Source organism: Heterodontus francisci, chromosome 25, assembly GCF_036365525.1.
Source record: "Heterodontus francisci isolate sHetFra1 chromosome 25, sHetFra1.hap1, whole genome shotgun sequence".
NCBI lineage: Eukaryota > Metazoa > Chordata > Chondrichthyes > Heterodontiformes > Heterodontidae > Heterodontus > Heterodontus francisci.
The window spans coordinates 37,872,200-37,893,780 of NC_090395.1; the positions used below are offsets into that span (position 1 = coordinate 37,872,200).

The following is a 21,581-nucleotide window of genomic DNA, read 5'->3' on the forward strand; positions in this document are numbered from 1 at the left end:
GAAGGGGCAGAAGAGAGAGAGAGAAGGGGCAGAAGAGAGAGAGAGAGAGAGAAGGGGAGGAAGAGAGAGAGAGACACACACACAGAGAGCGAGGGAGAGAGTGATTAAGATCACTCCTGACAGATGGACATCTGTCTGGAATGCGCTGCATTGCTACATGTGTGCGAGCAAACACTGACTGCTTGTGCAAGCAAAAACTGCCAGGTATCTCACTAAATCAGTGTCCAACATAGTGATGAGAAAGTAAGTCAATAAATTAATCTTCTCACTTACAGCTTCTTCACAGAAATGAAGATCTGTAGTTGTTTTGATTAATAGTAAGATAAATTTTTAATGCCGTTATCTTTCTGAAATTATCTTATTGTAAGACAATAATTGCAATGTGCCACCCACCGCCCCCCGCATAAAAGTTGAACAGCCCTGATGAAGACTGTACATATACCAAAACAACTTGCATTTATGTTGCATCTTTAATGTAGTAAAACATCTCAGGCCATTTTACAGGAGTGTTATCAAACAAAATATTGACATCAAACCACATAAGGGCGGCACGGTGGCGCAGTGGTTAGCACCGCAGCCTCACAGCTCCAGGGACCCGGGTTCGATTCCGGGTACTGCCTGTGTGGAGTTTGCAAGTTCTCCCTGTGTCTGCGTGGGTTTTCTCTGGGTGCTCCGGTTTCCTCCCACAAGCCAAAAGACTTGCAGGTTGACAGGTAAATTGGCCATTATAAATTGTCACCAGTATAGGTCGGTGGTAGGGAAATATAGGGACAGGTGGGGATGTTTGTTGGGAATATGGGATTAGTGTAGGATTAGTATAAATGGGTGGTTGATGTTCGGCACAGACTCGGTGGGCCGAAGGGCCTGTTTCAGTGCTGTATCTCTAATCTAAAAAAAAAAGGCGATTTTAGGGCACATGGCCAAAAGCTTGGTCACAGAGGTAGGTTTTAAGGAGCGTCTTAAAGGAGGAAAGAGAGGTAGAGAGGGAAGCAGGTTTAGGGAGGGAACTCCAGAGCTTAGGGCCTCAACAAAGGCATAGCCACCTATGGTTGAGTGATTAAAATAGGGGACGTTCAAAAGGCCAGAATTATTGGATCGCAGATATCTTGGAGGATTGTAGAGCTGGAAATTGGAAAGCTAGGGAGGGGACAAGGCCATGGAGCAATTTGAAAACAAGGATGAGATTTTAAAAAAATGTTTTACTTAACCGGGAGCTACTGTAAGATCAGCGAGCACTGGTGATGGGTAAACAGGACTTGTTGCAAGTTCGGATATGATACCTGTCAACCTGCAAGTTCGGATATGAGTTTTGGATGACCTCAAATTTACAGAGTGTTACGACCAAGGCAGGAGGAGCGCACTGTCTTTCACTAGTTCCACTTCTCCACAAGTCCCAACATGTATTTAAATATTTACCCAGTTACCGATACAGTCAGTGACTCTACTCTTTATCCCAGAATAAAATACACCAACCAAGTTTCTTTAATAAACTACTAAATTATCAGTTTGTTGTAAAAACCAGACTAATCCAGTAAAGAAGCAAAGCATTAACAGAGACTGAAATATGAAAATGCCTTTTTTAAATACCCAACACACACACACTTGTTAAAGAAAAAAAATAAATTCTCTCTCTAGAGGTCTTTTACAAAAAAGACAAAAACAAATACTTTGGCCAAATACTTGTTAATTCTTGAAGAAAAAGGATGAGATGTGTTGTGTCACAAAAATTGCATACAGTCTCGCATCTGAGTACATGTAGATGGGTCACTGGGATCTTTTCTGGAGCAGTTCTTTTCAGGCGGAGTCAAGAATTAATCTGGCAGGCCTTCCAGGAGCTTCTCAGGAGAAATGCGGCATCAGGCGTTTTGGCTCACACACTGGATTTTTCAGTATCTCTCAGATGTGGAGGAAAGATGAGCTGGGTGTTTCTTTTCAACAGACTACAAAGCCAACTGCCTTCAAAACAGTCCACATCCTAACTGAACCAAACAATATCCCAAAAGCAAGACCTCCTGACCACCATAAATCTTGACATATCACTTCTCAGTAAACATCTCCCCCCCAAGTCACCAAGGTTTCTATTGTTTATTTGAGTTTAAGGCATATGACATCCAGTAAAGGTTTGTTTTCAAACAAGACCTCTCAGTGACCCTTGTTAAAAAAAAACACATCCATGGGATCTTTTCAGTTTTCCAAATGAAGCAATGTCCATAATTCTAAAATAGGAGTCCTCAATTTTTTTTTTAAAAAGCACTTTCATAAGAAGATGGAAGATGAGAGAGCAGCCACCAGCGCATTTAAATAGTTACATCTAGAGGGAACAAAGGCATGGATGAGGGTTTCAGCTGATGAGCTGAAGTAGGGGCAGAGGCAGGTGATGTTAAAGGTGGAAATTGGCAGTCTTAGTGATCAGGCGTAGTAAGGGTGTGGGTGGTAGCTTATCTCGGTGTCAAATATGACACCAAGGTTATGAACAGTCTGTTTCAGCCTCAGCATGGGAGAGGAATGGAGTCTGTGACTCGGGAAGTTTGCCATTCACAGTCACTTAATTTGACCTCGTGTCATTGCTGGTATGTTTTGCTTTTAGTCACTTTAGTACTTTTCTTTCATTGTTCCATTCTGCTTTCTCCACCCCCTTGCTATTTTGTTTCCATTTTCTTTTCAAGACATTTTGTTTAATTTTTACATTTGCAATCATTTCAGGAGATTGTTTCAATTACTTCCTCTCTACTAAAACTTACGAAAAACAGAAACATTGTTCTTAGGAAAATTGCAAATTCTTAAAATTGCAGCAAGCATGGCTTTGAAATTTGATTTCTGAGAATGCAATTTCATGAATTGCAGTCATACACTTTCTGTATTTGCACTAAATAACCTTACCTTCTTAGCTCTTGAGATTTAAAATGTGGTCTTCATTTGCTTTCTGTTCCTATAACATTACAGTAACAGGGTCTTCTTCAAAGCATATGAAATTCAGTGCAACAAACAATCAGTGCCATTAATGTAGTTGTGGGTTATTTACTTTCATGCACCAGCAGAATAATTAGGCACCTGCTCCATAATGAAGGCAGCAGTCTCTGAAAAAGAACTTCTTTGGGAACAATTACATAAGAAATATTACTTATTTAATCTAATTCAATATTGTATTTCACTATCACACACTAGGAGCTGTGGCTGTCTGGTTTGCTTAGAATAACACAAGACTATATTCGTGGAAATTGTCAACTGTACCTCTCAAGTTTAAAAGAAACTAGTTTAAAATTGAAGGCATTTTTAGCAGTACACAGGCTTGCTTGGTTCACTAATTTTTGTTCACCACAAATTAAAATTTAAGAGGTATGTATTTATCAACTGTGCACTTTAGTTTTACAATAATTTCAGTACGATGCATCTGGCTACATTATATACCCTACAGAAGGGAATAAGTAGCAATCTCTAGCAAAAAAAGGGAAAGAAATTGACAAGATAGATAAGGAACAACTCTTCCCTCTTGCAGGAATACAGACTAGGGAACAATGTTAAAATTAGAGGCGGTCAAAAGTGAATCCCAGAAAAGATGACAAGAATGAGTAAGGCATTTTCCCAGTAAGATATAAATGCAGCATCAATTGAACTATTTAAAGTGGTTGATCAGCACATATTTGGGAGTAAAATTGTTAAGATGGATAAAGGGTAGGGAGGGAACTGGGATTAGTAAAATACTGCTGCCTCAACTAATAACAAAACAGGTTTGTTGGTCAAAAAGGGCCTACTCTAGTTCTCCGTTTACACAGATACATCATGCAAATATTAAGTTTGAATCCCATTTACCCACCTGTATCCATTCGACTCCTTTTTCTTCTACAACCAATCCAATCTAATCTTGATATTGATGTTTCTGCCCCAACGACTAATGCTGGAAGTGAATAACAGCTTCACAACTCTCTGTATGAAGATGTTTCTTCTGCCCTCAAGTTCTAAATCTCACGTTTTAATCCTGGTATCTATCTCCCCCCTCAGTCTAGACCCCTTAACTACTGGGTAGAGTTTTCTTCTACCAACTCTGTCACATTCCTTTGATAATTAAATATATATCGCTGTATAATCTTATTTTAAATGAAAAAGACCTAAATTTAGGACAGTCTTCATATTTGTATTTCCTCATGGATGGAAATTTGAGATTTAATCTTCAAAAACAATGTTTAAATGAAATCTATTAAATTGAAGTGGAAAACAGCAAGATACAATAAAAGTTTAAAAGTCAAGATTACAAGTCAGAATTGATTACCAACTCCTTTGGCTGACTAAAAGTAAACATAGAATCTGAAAAAAAATCTCAAAATGAACAAATTATCAAACGAACTTCAAAACATCATTTCATATTCTGTCGTTACTGTTCTAAGAATAAAATGTATGACAGAGTTGAAAGTGTAGTTTACGATTAGCGGAAATATTGATTAGTGCCAGTTTGAGAGAGGTTGAGATTCTTTAACTAAAACTTCTTAAACATGTTTTTCAAAGCATTCATTTCCAATTTTCACTTGATTGAGAGATGCAAATAATCCCAAGAACAGTTTGGAAAACTTTCTCACATCAAGATGGGTCATAACACATTGCAGGCCCTCAAAACATGCAGCCACACTGAAAACACCTTTGTGAAAAAATGTGCTGTCCCTTTTTCACACCGGGTTTCTCCTCTTCCATCCTGAATGTGCCAACACCTTTTTTTGGCGGACTGTTCTATGGCGCCAGTCACCCTCTAATATCCTGACCAACTGGCCACAGAAAAACCTTTTGTGAGTATCTGCCACTGCATTCACATCTAAGACCAACCCTGCCCTCACCCAATGTCTACACGTATAGTCCCAGCAAGATATAATGGATAGCAAATCAAAGCAGAAACCCCAGCCAATTTTCCCTCGATTAAACCCGGGAGTGCTTGAAGCCAATTGAAATGTCTTGACCAGAGACCAACAAGCAGCACTGACTGAACCTTGAATCTTCATGATTTTAAAGGCTCACTCACTGAATAAACTTGCTGAGGCATCAGAAAATATTAAATAAATTGAACAAACACTTCCATATATTTTACAGCAATTCAAATAGTACACCCCTTAGGTATCAGGTTAACATATTTCAGACTTGAGAATCTACTGTTACGAATGCTGGATTTTGTAGTATAGTTGTTTTAAAAACTGATCTTTAATGCACTGTAAAATGGACAGAGGAAACATGTGACCTCATACAAATTCCACCCAGAGACAAGCCAGGGGTCTTGATTACCATGAGAACAAGGAATCCAGATAAAAGACCCTTTTGAAAACAGGGTGCAAGGTTGTAACACGTAAAGGACAATGGTTTTGCTCTCCCAGACTCTCATTGTAAACAGGGAGCCAGGGGCTCTAAAATACAGATTGGTGTAGTAATTTTAAATATCTATAAACAAAAGGTGGCCCAAGTGGTTTTGCTATGGTTCAACTTATGGTCTCTGAGAATTGTCAAACGCAAATGACTATTGACTTCTGATCCGGATAAATGACAGGCTTTCCTAGGTCTGGGGCTGAAAGGAAGAAACGAAAACCAGCAGTCAGCTGTGCAGCCTGAAGAGAGAGACAGAGAGATAGACAGAAACACACACCAGTGTTTGCTGGGGAAACAGTTGCTTTTAGGTCACCGATACAGAAAAAGGCTGCTAAGATTTGAACCCAGTTCGAAGGCTTGAGGTTTGCGGAGGAGACAAGACCAATAGGGTCACCAGAGATTGCCTTATTAACAGAAGTCCATTCAAATGTGCTTGGAAGTAGTGAACAAATAGGATGGTGACTTTGTGAAGGATACCTGGGAGATCCAACCCATTGCAGCTGGCAGGAGTTTAGGACCTTTAATTGCAAGGATACCTTTTTGCTGAGAACACTAACATATTAAAGTGGTGTGGGGTTTTCTAAGTGTGTTAGGTATTTTCCATTAACTTTTCTCTAATTTAGTGTATTAGCTACTTAAGTACAGTTTAGTTAACGCCGACTTTTAGTTTAGTTGTTATAGTAAAAGTTTTAACATGCAAAATCTTGTCGTGTAATTCTTTAATCGGTCACTGGGAAGTTCATATCTCTAGTTTTAGTTACTAAAACTCTACTGAGGTCGTTACACTACATTTGTACAGTTTAGTCGGTTTGGTTAATTGTACAAGATACCCAACAATCTTTTAATTATGGACTGTCCTCGAAATCTTTCAATAAAGCAACCATAAAATTGAACTTCAACTGGATTTGTTGAATGTATGTTCAGTAATATGTTACTGTCTGAGCCAGGAAAGCAAGATATTTGAAACAGTAACAGTCTGCCACCTAGGGATCAATATCAGTAACTGACTATAAAATGTTTATTCGACAACTTCTATTTATATAGCACCTTTAATGCAATAAAACGTCTCACCGTCCAAAGACATCCACAAGTTTACAGGAAACATTGAGGTCACAGCTGTTGAGGCATGTTCACACAACAGCAATAGAAATCAAGTGAATGTGTTTAAATGTTTCTTCCATGTTTTGTAATGTTGTATTTAAAAATATAAAAAATTTCTTATTTAGAAAAATTCTAAAAAGTAAAGAACTTCATTACATTTGCCTTTAATTGTTGGTTCCGAAATTCACCAACCAGGCTTCTTCAGTAGGGATTCAGGGCTGCCTGTTACTCTACTCAGCAAGATGCATTGATATATTTTGTAGTAAAGAAAAAAGAATTTACAAGCTCAGATGGTCTTATGCAAACTTTATTCGGCTCATGAAATTGTACAGTGTAAAAATGCAATCTATACCATCTGTAAAATGATTTTAGTTTCGCACAGAAGCAATTTTTTTTAATTGAACAATAGAATCGCAGATTAAGAAAAAAACAAATCCAAGAAATAAATCCAGGCTATCATTTTCACCAGGTCTCAACCTACATCAAGTTAAACATTTACTTACAAAGTCCAATTGAAGGAGCCATGATATATTCCAGTAGATTTCAGTGATATTTCACAGGACAGTAGCAATACACCGCTCAAGTAGAATTGAACAGCTTAGAATATAATTCATGGATTTCTGTCTCAGTATAAATCGGTCTCGCTGCACGAGATGATGTTCAACGGTGACGCAATTTTGATCTACACCAGTATTTTATTCACGTCCGTTTCTTCCACTCAGTAATACTCATTAAACATTCAATCGCAATAATTTTACTCATCAAAATAGGACAATTTCAATAAGTGTATAAGTCCCAATTTTAAATAGACAAGGGTATTAAACTCAAGTTCCAATAATTCTATTCAGTGAGATTTGATGATGCTTCATTCCTTTCCTACAATAGCTCCCCATCACTTCAAGGAAATGTATTAAAGTTTTAATGGTTATATAATAGGCAAGTCTCAACTCAAATGTCACAAAATGCACAAACAGTGGAATGCAGAGTCACAGAAAATTAACTTAAAAACATAAAACCCATATGTAAACCAGTGTATAATATTACTGGAAAAAAATCTTTTGACTGCTAATTAAGTGTTTGTGTTCCTTTTGAACTGCAAAAACTGGATCAGCAAAAATAAAGTTTATATTAAAAAGACATCTCATCAAAGCAATTAGAAGGTTTCTTGGAAGAAACGAGCTCCATGTGAAATATATTATTCAGAGAAATTGTTTGAATATCCTGGATATAGCGCTACACTGGGAACCTGGTTCTCACTTCCAACAAAAGAAAAGTTCAATACCTGCAAGCTGAATTCTCAATTATTTGGAACATGCACCCTGCTCCTTTCGGCACAGTACCTGCATATGTGAACAACCAATCACATTTACTAAATACAAACTCACTTTTGGTGAAACACACAAAAAAAATAATACAGGAAATATATTGTTCGCAGGAAATTCCCGTTCACTACCATTTTTAGCAGTGCTTAGTTATGCAATTTTGGTCTACCAATATTTCATCTTTCACAGCTGAAAATTGCACTTAATTTACAGCTTATTCTTTAAGGAATACCATTTAAAAATAAAATTACTTATTTTCTTTTCGATTGAAGAACTTATTTAAATACCTGTGTGGGTAAATTAGTTACTGTAGCAGAAGGTGGAATCTGAACCAAGCAATCACAATTAGAAGCTTAATGCAGTAATTTCAAGAACAAGTCCTTTGAGATAAAATACCAGCAGTCACCAAATGGTTTTTCCTAAACCTAGAAAATCTGCATATTTCTTAAGCATGGCAGTAAATACAAGTCTGAATTTTGTGCACATTCCATACTGCTTTGGGACCAGTGCATCTGTAAACTGTCCACAAATCAAAATCATGTCTCAACATGCTGGGTGCACACATAGTTAATGAGATATATAGCTTAAGAACACAAGCACAAATTACATCGGCTACAACACCCATGACAAAGTAACTCAAAATACTTCAATTCTTACATTTTCACACATTGGTTTAAGTTTCTCTTCTGGAAAAAACATTACTTTGCTAGCTTCAGGCTACACTGAAACATTCGGGTTATTAGACAAAAACAATTGCAATTGTTCTGTGCATAATTCAGCTTTGCTTCAGAAAGCAATGGCCTGTCGTATTCAAATTTCTCGACCAGAAACACTAGATTCAACTGCATCCATCATATTGCATTCAATGATAGTACTGATTATCTTTGAATTGCATAAATCCACTCGTACAGTATTCGATCCTGCTTATAAAAGGTTGACTTGGAATTTAAGTTATTTTACTTCATTCAAGTACCATGTCAGACAACCTCCCACTGTGTTTTAGTCTTTAGCGGACTCAGGCAGCAGATTAAACAGTGAAAACAAAATCATACAAAATCCAGCTCAACAGTTTTTCCTGTTCCAACACTGAACTGTGCCAATAAAGTGAACTAATTGAACTACAGGTTTGCAACTAAAACAAGATTTGCAACTTGCAAGATTAGCCATTTTTAAGATTCCAAAAGCACTTAATAAAAATCAGCATTTCTCATACTCTGTGCACATCAGCCACTCACTGCAATCAATTCCTGCCCAGTGACAGCAAGAAAAAAAGTTTAAATTTAACTTTTTTGAACATGGGTCAATGGACATATTGTCATCCTCGCTCCCCACCCCCACCATCTACAAAAATGGGTTAAGACTATCTTTCAAAGTACCATATACAACAATTAAAATGCTGATGGATTTCCTCAGACTATACACCATTATGCTTCATGCAAAGTTAGGAAGATAATGGCCCAGACATACTGAGTGGGTAATATTCAAGTTTACCCCCTTATAATTCAAAATCCTTTTGTTCATTTCTAAGCCTGATGCCTAAATTACTGTCCCTACTTCAGGTGTAGTCTGGCAAACATCCCATCCCCCAAGTTACATAAAACAAAAGATAGGACTTGATTTCTCTTTATTCCATTTCTGATTCTTTAGAATTAAATAGTGGGAGGGGTGAGGAGGGAAGAAAAACAATTTTCAAAACAGTGTTCTATACAAATATTTTCTAGGGAGTAAGTTAACTGCAGACACTAATTTTTCCTGTGATTCATGACGATCATCTGAGACACTTTTGTGATTTTTAGCCTGAACTAAATTGAATGTCTTCAGCATTAACAAAGCACTGTTTCTAGGTAGTGCAGCAAAACTGTGTTTTAACAGTCTTCAGTGGAAACATATTACAAAGAGAACATTTTATAGTCGTTGCCATTAAGACCAAATAAACACTGTACATTTCATGAGTGCACCTTAATTGAAGGGGTACTGTATATAAAGTTGTCCTAACCATTGTACATCACTGCCAGCGTTTGAGAAACAATTTCATACATTCCAAGAGAAAACTTCTCTACACCACATCTCAAACATTCTGCAAAAGTTAATATAAAACAACAAGAGAAAGGTGTAAAGTTGAGGACTGCCTTTATAAAAATTACTTTCAGAGACAAGATTAGTTTCCTCTGTTTCTCAGATCTGGGACGCCAAATAGAGTTAACACTCCAGCTGCTAATGCTACCTTTGACATAGCAGAAACATGTGAATTGCAAAAATTCTAAATTTCATAAATCATTGCTCTAAAAACGGAACTCTTTTTCCATGTCTACCATTCAAAGCACTTTCCAATGTCCAATTTTTATCCAGCGATTTCACATTATGTTGTTTTAAAGGGAAATAGTGTTAAATGCTGGCAGAAAAGGGATACTGTGGATGCCACCAGTCCAGCAAACGCACACTATGCACAGGGTCCAAGATAACCTGGAGTCCTTGGTCCTTTTTCGGCTTCTTCCCATGTGGAAGTGGGGAGTCTTGAAACAGCATCCTGACACGATGGTGCCTCATATCAGTGCTCACATTTATTGTAAACTGCAAGAGAAAAGGAAAGGACTTGCATTTGATAATGCTTTTCACAATCTCAGGATGCTCCAAAGTGCTTTACAGCCAATTAAGTAGCTTTGAAATGTAGTCACCAGTTGTAATGCAAGAAAAACACCTGCATAACTTGTCACATATTAAATAAGTAGGGACAGTGTCCCAACAATTCTGATGGATATTGTTTTGGTGTAATTTCAGAAGCAATGCAATTATTCTTCTAAAACAAACATCAAGTGTTGAGATTTGGGTTTCCACAGCTATTCTTTCTCATGACCAACAGAAAAGTCAGCTCCTATAAGAAACCTGTGTCTCCTATGACTTGAAGTAACCATAAATAATCTGGGATAGTCTGCCCTGGCAAAATATGAACCTATTATCTCAGGGTAGATGGAGAATTTCCACTACAGATGATCAGTCACTCCAGACTTTTTCTACAGCATACTAAAGTACCAAATAAATTTGTTCACAGATAATCACTTTACAGAACCAAACTGATACCCAATAGTTTGTCAGTTTAAACTTCATGAAAGGGTTAAAGAGACAGGCCAGTCAATTGAGCTTTCCAACCTGTTAAATTTTATATTGAAATGATGCAGGTAGTTCTAATTAGGGATGCATCTTGTTTCTGCATCTGCTGAAACTCTATCAATGCCATAACTAACTGAAGTACCTAAAGTGTCTGATTCTTATTTCTTATATCTGTGAAATTCTGAAATATAGTTACACCTTTGAGAAGCCAGTCTGGGGGACAGGTTTTTAAAAAAAATTCAAACAATGAGCAGCAAGTCCACAACACGTGCACAAAAGCATGCGGACAATATATTAAGTCTTGCAGTTCTCGTTGGGGCCCAGTGCACACTTTCAAATTTGTTTCGCTGGTACCAGAAGGCTGATGTCCTCTTAAGCTGCTTCTGTGGGTCCCTGGAACTTTGCCAATAATCCCAAACCCTGAGAAAACAGTCAACAGTTGAGTTACAAAGACTGGGTCTAGTGCTGTTGAATCTAGGGCTATCCTGATTACATATGTTATTTGATAGGAGCTTAGTGACAATAATTGTTTCAAGCATTTGGGTGTGCTTGACATCTCAATTATTTATTTTTTTTACGACCCTTGTACAGACACAGAATTGAAAGGATAGAAGCATGTGCAGTTACCAAAATCCCTTTTGACAGGGTATTCTTCTTAAAAAAAAGTGCAGTTTTAAGTTTAAGAAATGTAGTGCAAAGAGAGAAGCCATAACTTACAGAAAACAACTGTCACTGTAGACAAGACCTTGAAAAAAAAATCAGGGCGAACCAATAATTTTCAACTCCAGCTGTTCTACTACAGGAATTTGAGATTTTCCCAGTAATCCCATAAACCTGAGAAAGCATAATCAACAGTTGAGCTACAAAGACTTGGAACTGGATGATTAAGGAGGACATGATCTTACTTGAAAAGTGACCATTTTCCCATGACCATTTCCCTGCCTCAAACCATCCCTGAATTTGTGGCTAGTTCACTGTGTGACGAAATCACACCTGCCAAATGGAAACATAACAATTTCATCACATGGAACACTATTTGAACTTTTACTGGACACTGAACATAACTTGTTTAAAAAGACCACAGAGCTGAATGGCTGAAAACATGGCTGCACATTTGCATTCTGAGATACAGTTGCATAGACAGACAATGGGAGTGCTCCCTGATTCAATTAGCGAGATGGGGTTTGTCAATAGTGATGACCAAAAGACATTGGAGAGCTATTGTCTGTGTAAGAGCCAGCACTTCACCACCCCCCACTGAGTGTGTCTGGTAAGCTTTGAAGAATCAACAACCCTTTGCAGGTGATAATGTTTCAAACAAAGAGCTGGTCACATGACTAACCTGTTGGCCAACCTGAGAACTGTGTAATTGTGCCTCTCAGAAAGGTTTGGGGCAGACTGCAACCGAACTTCAAGAAGAAAACACCCCTCTCTGTCTCTCTCTGGCAAAGTTCCAGGGACCCCCGGAAGCAGCTTAAGAGGACTTCAGCCTTCTGGTACCAGCGAAACAAATTTGAAAGTGTGCACTGGGCCCCAACGAGAACTTTAAGACTTAACTCCAATCAAGGTCTTTACATCCAAACCAAAGACAGTAACTGAATTCCATTTAATACTACAAACCCTCCCCCTTTAATTCTTTGTTCTCTTCTGTATCTATTTGTGTCTGTTTATTGTATATGCAAGAGTGGTTGCTTCATGTATTTTTAGTAATTCTAACTGAGTTAGAGTGTAACGGTTAATAAACTTGCATCTTTCCTGTTTAAACCTAAGAAAGCCTGTCTGATTGGTTTGTTTATAATTAGCAGTGAGCAAGGACTCACTGAGGTGAAGCTAAAGACACGGTGTTTTAAAAGTTAAACCCTGTTATGGCCTAACCAGGAAAAGGGGCAGAGGGGAGCCTGAGACCCCTTCCTCACCTGGTCATAACAGGGTAATATAACAGGAGACAGAGAGAATAAACAAAACCAATTCTCAATAGAAAATACTTTTATATCATACAAACTATTTAGCTTTAGAATCCATCTTTGGAACATTCAGATTTGCTCTTACCAATGCTAGAGTCATTCCCATAACCACAGGTGTGAAGATGAAATTGAGAGTTGTGATCTGCAACAAGTAGCAGTCTTGGTCAGGGTTCTTGTGTACCGGTTCATACTGTCTTGGAAACTGAAGCCCATTTCGAGAGCCATTCTTTAACTTGGGAGACTGAAGGACACAAATTGTGACATATACATTCACTGAGCATTGCAAACCCCCAATTCATTTATTGTAATATGGAAAACAAAAGTTTGACTGCAAATCTTGGATCTTAAAATAACAAAACTTTAAGACAAGGGTGTAACTAGGAATTAGGCTATTACTCTGACAAAGTTTATCGGTGATTAAACATTTAATTCTCCTGACTCCTCCTGAAGGTGCGAACACCTTGCTGCATTAGAGATCCAGAGATACAATTCACCCTCCAGTGACTTGTCTGAGTGTCCATGTGAGCCTTTACAATGAACATGTCAACTATTTAATTACAGCAGATATTAGAGACAAGCTCAATCTTGTCCTCAGCCGACATCTTCAAGTGTGTCTTCCAGCAGGGGTTTCTGGATAGTGATCAGAAATGGGAATATTGACCAATTTTTACCTCCTAGTCCAGGAGCGGTAAGGCCTACTGTAGCACCCATCTGTTACGCCAGCTAATGCACGGCTGGGCAAATCAAATATGGAAACTTCTTAAGTCTGTAGGGCTCAGCTACTCATTGCCTAAACCTGTTGAGCTATTGGGGAGCTGGATGGTTGGCATCCTTCCATCTACGAAAGATGATGGACACGCAGGAAGCAATCCATTTAATCCATGTCTTCTCTTGGTTCACCTTTGTTGATGACTGCAAAGCTCAATCCTTGAGAGGCAGGTTCTGCTATGTGTGCTGCAAGTGAAGCTGCCAAGTGATGCTTTGCGTTGTTGTTTTTGACACTGGCGGTTGTTGCCAAGCTGCTGTAGCAACTGGTCATCGTGATAGTGCACACCAGTCTACAGGTTGTGGCGCCATTTCCCTCCTTTGCCAGCTAGTGACTCCCAAGTTTGAGTGTCGACATTTAGGGCCTTCATGCCATGCTTGCAAGCATCCCTGAAGTGGAGCTTTCGGTGCCCTACTGGTTGGCTGGCCCCAGCTACCTCACCATACAGAAGGTCCTTGGGCATGCGACCGTTTTCCATCCTGCGGACGTGTCTGATCCACCGAAGCCGCCTCTGTTTGATTAGTGCCAACATGCTTGGGAGCTCTACCTTTAAGAGGATGGCCGCATTTGTGATTTTGTCCTACCAGGATATACCCATAATGCACCGCCAACAGCGAAGATGGAAATTATTGAGCTTCTTTTCCTGGTAGCTGTAAGTCACCCATGTTTCACAAACAGACAGCAAGGTGCTGAGAACAGAGGTCTTATCACAGAATCGTTACAGTGCAGGAGGAGGCCATTTGGCCCATCATGTCCACACTGGCTCTCTGAAAGAGCAACTCCCTCAGTTCCATTCGCCTGTACATTCTTCCTTTTCATATAACTGTCCAACTCCCTTTTGAATGCGTTAATTGAACCTGCCTCCACCACATTCGCAGGCAGCGCATTCCAAACCTTAACCACTCATTGCGTGAAAAAGTTTTTTCCTCATGTCACTTTTGCTTTTACTTTAAATCTGTGCCCGCTTGTTCTCGATCCTTTCGCGAGTGGGAACAGTTTCTCTCTATCTACTCTGTCTATATCCCTCATGATTTTGAATACCTCTATCAAATTACCTCTCAGCCTTCTTTTCTCCAAGGAAAACAGTCCTAACTTCTCCAATCTCTTCTGTACTGTCTCCAATGCCCTCATGTCTTTCCTCAAGTGCGGCACCCAGAATTGGACGCAATGCTCCAGCTGAGGCTGAATTAGTGTTATACAAGTTCAACATAACTTCCTTGCTCTTATACTCTATGCCTATATTAATAAAGCCCAGGATACTGTATGCGTTATTAACCGTTCTCTCAACCTTTAATGACTTATGCACATGTACACCTAGGTCCCTCTGCTCCTGCACCCCCTATAGAATTTCCCCTTTATTCTATATCATCTCTCCATGTTCTTCCCACCAAAATCAATCACCTCACATTTCTCTGCATTGAACTTCATCTGCCACCTGTCTGCCCTTCCCACCAATTTGTCTATGTCCTTTTGAAGTTCTACACTACCCTCCTCACAGTTCACAATGCTTCCAAGTTTCGTATCATCTGCAAACTTTGAAGTTGTGCTCTGTACACCCAAGGTCTAGGCCAATATACATCAGGGAAAGCAAGTGTCCCAACACTGATCCCTGGGGAATTCCACTACAAACCTTCCTCCAGCCCGAAAATCATCCATTAATCACTACTCTTTGGTTCCCACTCAGCCAATTTCCTATCAGTGCTGCTACCATCCCTTTTATTCCATGAGCTACAAGTTTGCTCACAAGTCTGTTGTGTGACACTGTATCAAATGCCTTTTGAAAGTCCATGTACACCACATCAACAGCATAGCCCTCATCAACCCTCTCTGTTACCTCCTCAAAAAACTCCATGCAAGCTTTCCTTAAATAACTTGCATATGTCCATGTGACTACTGATTTTGTCCAGAATTATTTTTTCTAGAAGTTTTCCCACCACTGAAGTTAACTGACTGGCCTCTAGTTGCTGGGCTTAACTTTACACCCTTTTTTGAACAAGGGTGTAACATTTGCAATTCTCCAGTCCTCTGGCACCACCTGAGTCTAAGGAAGACTGAAAAATTATGGCCAGTGCCTCTGTGATTTCCATCCTCACTTCCCTCAGTATCTTGGATGCATTTCATCCGGCCCTGGTGCTTTATCCACTTTAAGTACAGACGGCCTATCTAATACTTCCTGTTTATCAATTTTAAACCCCTCTAGTGTCTGACTTACCTCCTCTTTCAACATTGCCTGGATTACATCTTCTTCCTTGGAAAAGACAGATGCAAAGAATTCATTCAATACCTCAGTAATGCCCTCTGCCTCCATGTGTAAATCCCCCTTCTGGTCCCTAATCGGCCCCACTCCTCCTTTCACCACCTTTTTACTATTTATATGCCTATAGAAAAATTTGTGACTTCCTTTAATGCTAGCTGCCAGTCTCTTCGCTTCTCTTATTTGCTATTTTACTTCCCCTCTGGACCTTCTATATTCAGCGTGGTTCTCGATAGTATTTTCTACCTGGCATCTATCATAAGCACACTTTTTCTTCTTTATCATAATCTCTACCTCTTTTGTCATCCAGGGAGCTCTGGAGTTGTTTGCTCTTCTTTTCCCCTTCGAGGGAACACACCTTGACTGTGCCCAAACTATCTCTTCTTTGAAGGTAGCCCATTGTTCATCAACTGGTTTTCCTGCCAGCTTTTGACTCCAATTTATTCACCTCAGCTCCATTCTTACCCCATTGAAGTTGGCCTTCCCCAGTTAATTATTCTTACCCTGGATTGCTCTTTGTCCTTTTCCAAAGTCAACCTAAACCTTATGATGCAATGATAACTATCCCCTAAATGCTCTCCTACTGACACTTGATCCACTTGGCCCAACTTATCCCCATTATAAACCATGAGCTTGGTCCTAAGGGTCAATTTGGAGTTACTCCACGTGCGTTTTGCAAGTCAGCCAAAGGTGGTAGCTGCTTTCCCCATGCGTGTATTGAGCTCTGCATCAAGGGACAGATTGTCTGTCACTGTGGACCTAAGATAGTAGAATTTTCTAACCACTTCCAGTGGGGTATTATTTAGTGTGATCATGGGCGGCGATGCAACACCTTGTCCCATGACCATGGTTTTCTTGATGCTTATAGTCAAGGAGAACAAGTTACATGCACGGAAGAGACAGTCCATGAGTCTTTGTAGTTGAGTTTGTGAGAGCTACTCGCGCAGCATCGTTAGCGTAGAGGAGTTCTCTGATCAGGACGTGATGTGTTTTTGTCTTTGATTTCAGCTTTGATAGATTGCAGAGCTTGCCGTCTGACCTAGTGTGCAAGCAGACTCCTTCCATATCTGCAGGGAAGGCAAAGGTCAGGAGCATGAAGATGATGATGAACACAGTGGGGGCTCGGACACAACCCTGTTTCACTCCATTCTTTACTCCAGAATTGTTGGAGTCATCAAACTGTATCGTGAAGTGCATGTTGCCATGGAAGGAGCAGATAAGACTGAGGAGCTTCAGTGGACAGCCAATTCTTTCCAAAATCTTATACAGCCCTGCTCTGCTGATGCTGTCGAATGCCTTACTGAGATCTACAAATGTAAGGTAAAGGGGTCTACTCTGTTCCCTACACTTCTCTTGTAGCTGGCGTATGCAGAAGGTCATATTGAAAGTAGATCACGGAAACCACACTGCTTCGGGGTACACTTGGTCTGCATGTAAATGGAGTCTTTTAAGTATGACCCGAGCAGAGGCCTTCTTTATGATGCTAAGGAGCAATGCCCCTGTAGTTGTTGCAGTCTCCTCTGTCGTCTTTGTTTTTGTATAGTGTGATGAATTTGGCATCACACATCTCCTGCGGAACAGAGTGTACTTTCCAGCAGAGGAGAAGGTCATAAAGGTGTGGCAATAGATGGAAGTTTCCATGCTCGAGCAGTTCGGCTGGGTTTCCATCCTTTCAGCTATTTAATTATGGGGGATATTTGAGCTAAGCTCAATCTTGTCCTCAACCAATATCTTCATGTGTGACTTTGAGTAGGGGTTTCTGGATAGTGATCAGAAATGGGAATCCTGACCAATTTTTACCTCCTAGTCCATGGCTGGTAAGGCCTACTGTAGCATTCATCTGTATCATCAGCTAATGCAAGACTGGGCAAACTAAATGTGGAACTTTCTTAGTCTGTAGGACTCAGCTACTCATTGCCTAAACCTGTTGTGCTATTGGGGAGCTGGATAAAGTACTTAAAATATTCATTAGAAGTTAATACAAGAAAGTTCAGGATGTATACATGAGGACAGTCTACCAAAAATAGAATGAGAACAGAAACTAGAAAGTTAAGCAAGACAACTAGATAGGGAACTTTTCTGCCTCAGTGAATTTCTGTTTGGCCAGCAACTCTTACATTCATGATCCAACTTTTTCTCTTCCCATCACCGCTAACCAGCTCACCTACCCATAAAATGTACATTTTTACTGCTCTTCAGATTTCCTCTGATTACAGTTAAGCTACAAATCTGTTGCAATCACCAAGGGTCCAACACAAGCAAACCGCTTCTCCATATGGAGCAAGTTGGACTTCGCTTGGCACATCCTAACATCATGACTGATCCTCGGCCTCAACTCCACTTTCCTGCCCGCTCCCCATATCCCTTGATTCTCAGAGCCAAGAAAATTCTCAACCTTAAATATATTCAATGACGGAGCATCTACAACCCTCCGGGGTAGAGAATTTCAAAAGATTCACAACCTTTTGTATGAAGCAATTTCTCAGCTCAGTCCTATATAATCAGCCCCTTACCCTGAGACTGTGCTGATGTTCCAGATTCCCCAGCTAGGAGAAACAACTTTTGTGTCTACCTCATCAGAATCTTGTATGTTTCAATGCGATCACCTCTCATTCTTCTAAACTCTAGACAGTCTAGACCCAATTTACTCAGCCTATCACAGGACAACCTTCTCATCCCAGGAACTAATCTAGTGAACCAATAATTATGAACTTAAAGATTTAACTGCACACCTGCTTTTTGAATTTATAGTTGAACTCCCATCTTTGGTCTGATCTATTTCCACTTCCCTTCTTGCACCAATAGAGCAAGCACTAGAAACAGAACATACAATTGTGTTTAATAATGAAATGTTCAGCTTTACATATTAGTTACACACACAAAACTTGTACTGGTTTATTTCACAGAAAAGAGAACAGGAAAATGAAAACTTACAGCTTCAGCAACAGCACAGCAGTGTGCAAATATGACAATGTTTTTAGTTAACAAAATTGATCAAACATAGCATCATTAAAACCATTAAAATATATGCACTGGGCTTAAAGATAGATTTGCACATTTTGGTGGATACTTTTTGTGAATTAGCAAACAAATCTTTGTAGCCAGTCAGTATAATTTAATTTTTTCCCCCTTTGCTATGGATTAGCCCTGCAGCAAAAATTCAATAAGTTGCCTTAATACAAGCCTACTTCAGCACATTTTAATTCAGCTTCAAAAACCTTTAGCTATAAAACAGAATTATCCACGTGTCATTGTGAATGCAAGTTTTAAGAAATAGGTGTAATTAAAAAAAAACATTTTTCAAAACAGTTAATTCATTTGAATACTCAAAGCTAACTACAGCATGGCTACCCGACCTGAAACCAACGACATGCGTCGGGTTCAGGTCAGGTCGGGTCGCTCTTCCGGGTCTGGCATTCGAGCTCGGGTCGGGTACAGTGACAGCCAGGACGTCAAGGTGGGAATCACTCCACACTAATCTGCAGTGAGCGATTCCATCCAAGGTAGAGCACAACCTCTTGAATAAAGTTGAATATATTCCGGTGGTTGGGTTGGGTCGGTCACGGGGAAAATGAAAGGACTCGAGCTGGGTCGGGTTTCATTCGCAGACCCGAGCAGGCCTTTAATGCCAACTGCATTTGCAAAAGCATGGTCCAGTGAAAGTTTTAAATGTATCTCTCATAATGTGCTTCAACTACACTAGATTTTTATGGTTAGTATGGGAGTAGGTACACAGCTTAAGCTAGAACTCACTAAGATTTTTTTTTTTGGAGTTGCAACATTATATTTTTAAAAATGCCATTTTAATGCATTAGTAACTTCTCCAGTATACTAGCTTTTAGTAATCAAATTTCTACAAATAAACTGCCATTTTATGGCATAACAAACTTCAGAATGTTGGACACAGATTGGCAGGACGTGGGTTTGCACATGCAATAAGCCAGGAGCCCCTAACTTCAGCTACTTTGTTTTAAGAAGCTGAGAAAAAGAGACACTTTGACCCATTCATGAACATCTGCAAAACTGTAATCTCTGGAGTGGCACTGTAGGGACGCAGTGCAGCTCACATACATTTCAGTCTAAAGCATGTCAAAGAGAAGGCGCAAAAAGGAAATGGTATTTCATTCTATCAAAACAGTAATCTATGGACAAATACAAGTAGTAATGCAAGTAAAAGTCCAGCCCTTAAAGTCTAACCCCTGAAAAGTTTCATCCCAGCCAAGAACTACAACTACATACATCATGAAAACTGGGAAATCTGCATTTTGTAATATATTAGTGTAAAGCTAACCCAATCAAGAGTATTCTTGGGAGATTTTCATCACAAGTAAATATTTCTAATTTAATCAGAATTCACTGGTCCAAACAATGGCAAATATCAAAGATGAAGTTTCCACTTACACTACAGTTCTGTAATGTGTTTGGAGTAGACTCAGGAATTGCAGGTTTTTCTGATATACGAGCTCGAAATGGCTCATACATGTGGTACAAAGATCGAATCACACAGGCACGCAGCGAACCCAACTTTCCTATGACCTCACGTTGCAAACGTACAGGCAAGTACACATCTGAACAATAGTACCTGTATATTAAGTAGATTTATGGATCAGTTAAGTGAAAGCACAGCAAACATGACTTCCAAGATCGCATGTTAAAAAGTAGATTCTTAATGTACCTATAAGATGAAACCCATATAAACAGACACTCCCAAAAAATGGACAGCTACAAAAAGACATTCGAGAGGCCCAATTAACTGACATGATAAAATATGCAGGAGGCACTCTGAAACCACGGACACTTGCAAATTACAAACAACAGACAGCCTTAAATACGCCAAGCCCTTTTATGACTTAAAACATGGGAAACGCATGTCCTCAAAAGGTGGCAGCAGGTTTTGTGAAAGAAATGGCTTTTGCAGAATGGACAGCTCTTCACCCAGCGCCCACAGCAGCAGAGAAACTGCTCCATCTCTGAAACTGAATGCTTGCACAGCTCAATCCCAGGGATGGAGTGATTTCCTGCCACTATGGATGCTAGGTACAGCACACACCATTCCACTGAATATTTTTATATGCAGCAGATATAACCATTTTGAACATAAGGATACCTGCGAAAATGACAGTTGATGCCCTCAAGCAGTTTGTAGCTTATAGGTTTCACTATACAGTACAATCTAGTTACTGTACAGATAAAGAGTTTAACTAAGTTTAACTATTAACATTACCAGAGACCAAACTATTCAAAACCAGTACCAAACAAATTCCTGATCATGTCCTAATATGTAAACAAAAACAGTCTACTTTTAACTACTGCACTGAATTCCCAAATGCTAATGATTTAATAGTCACTCCCAATGATGTACAAGAATTTTTAGTAAATACTTTTTTTTCAAAAAAAAAAGTATAATTAGTAATGAAAGCACAAAGCACATGTCCATTACCTACTGAGCATATGGGTTAAGACATCTAATTCAATTATTGGTTATCCAACAGGCTAGTGAGCAAGTCAATCAAACTGAATTCAACTGGTAGCAGAAACGAATGACGATCAAACACAATCTACCAGTCAATGACTAGTCGATGTTTAATGGGATAAAAGTGTAAAAGTAGAAGTAATCTAATTAATAGTTAATGTTGATGAATAGGTTTATTAGCCCTCACCACTACTGACAAACATTTACATTTCTGGCCCACTCTACATTGAAAAAAATAGTTAGGCTAGCTTGC

General features: G+C 39.3%; 1 protein-coding gene across 5 annotated transcripts in view; it reads right to left on the bottom strand.

Annotated features, from left to right (window-relative positions):
* Positions 1-6,732: 6,732 nt before the first annotated feature.
* The window catches only part of tmem183a (transmembrane protein 183A), a 36,873-nt gene continuing 22,024 nt past the window's right edge, over positions 6,733-21,581 (bottom strand). For 4 of the 5 annotated variants that reach the window (XM_068057115.1, XM_068057112.1, XM_068057114.1 and 1 more), the window contains 4 exons: positions 20,257-20,437; positions 18,588-18,668; positions 12,921-13,076; positions 6,733-10,334 (listed from right to left, as the gene is read on the bottom strand). In XM_068057115.1, coding sequence (XP_067913216.1) covers positions 10,149-10,334; positions 12,921-13,076; positions 18,588-18,668; positions 20,257-20,437 — 604 coding nt within the window. In that variant the 3' untranslated portion in view covers positions 6,733-10,148. The remainder of the gene's footprint in view (positions 10,335-12,920; positions 13,077-18,587; positions 18,669-20,256; positions 20,438-21,581) is intronic. The other variant, XM_068057113.1, reaches the window with a different exon arrangement.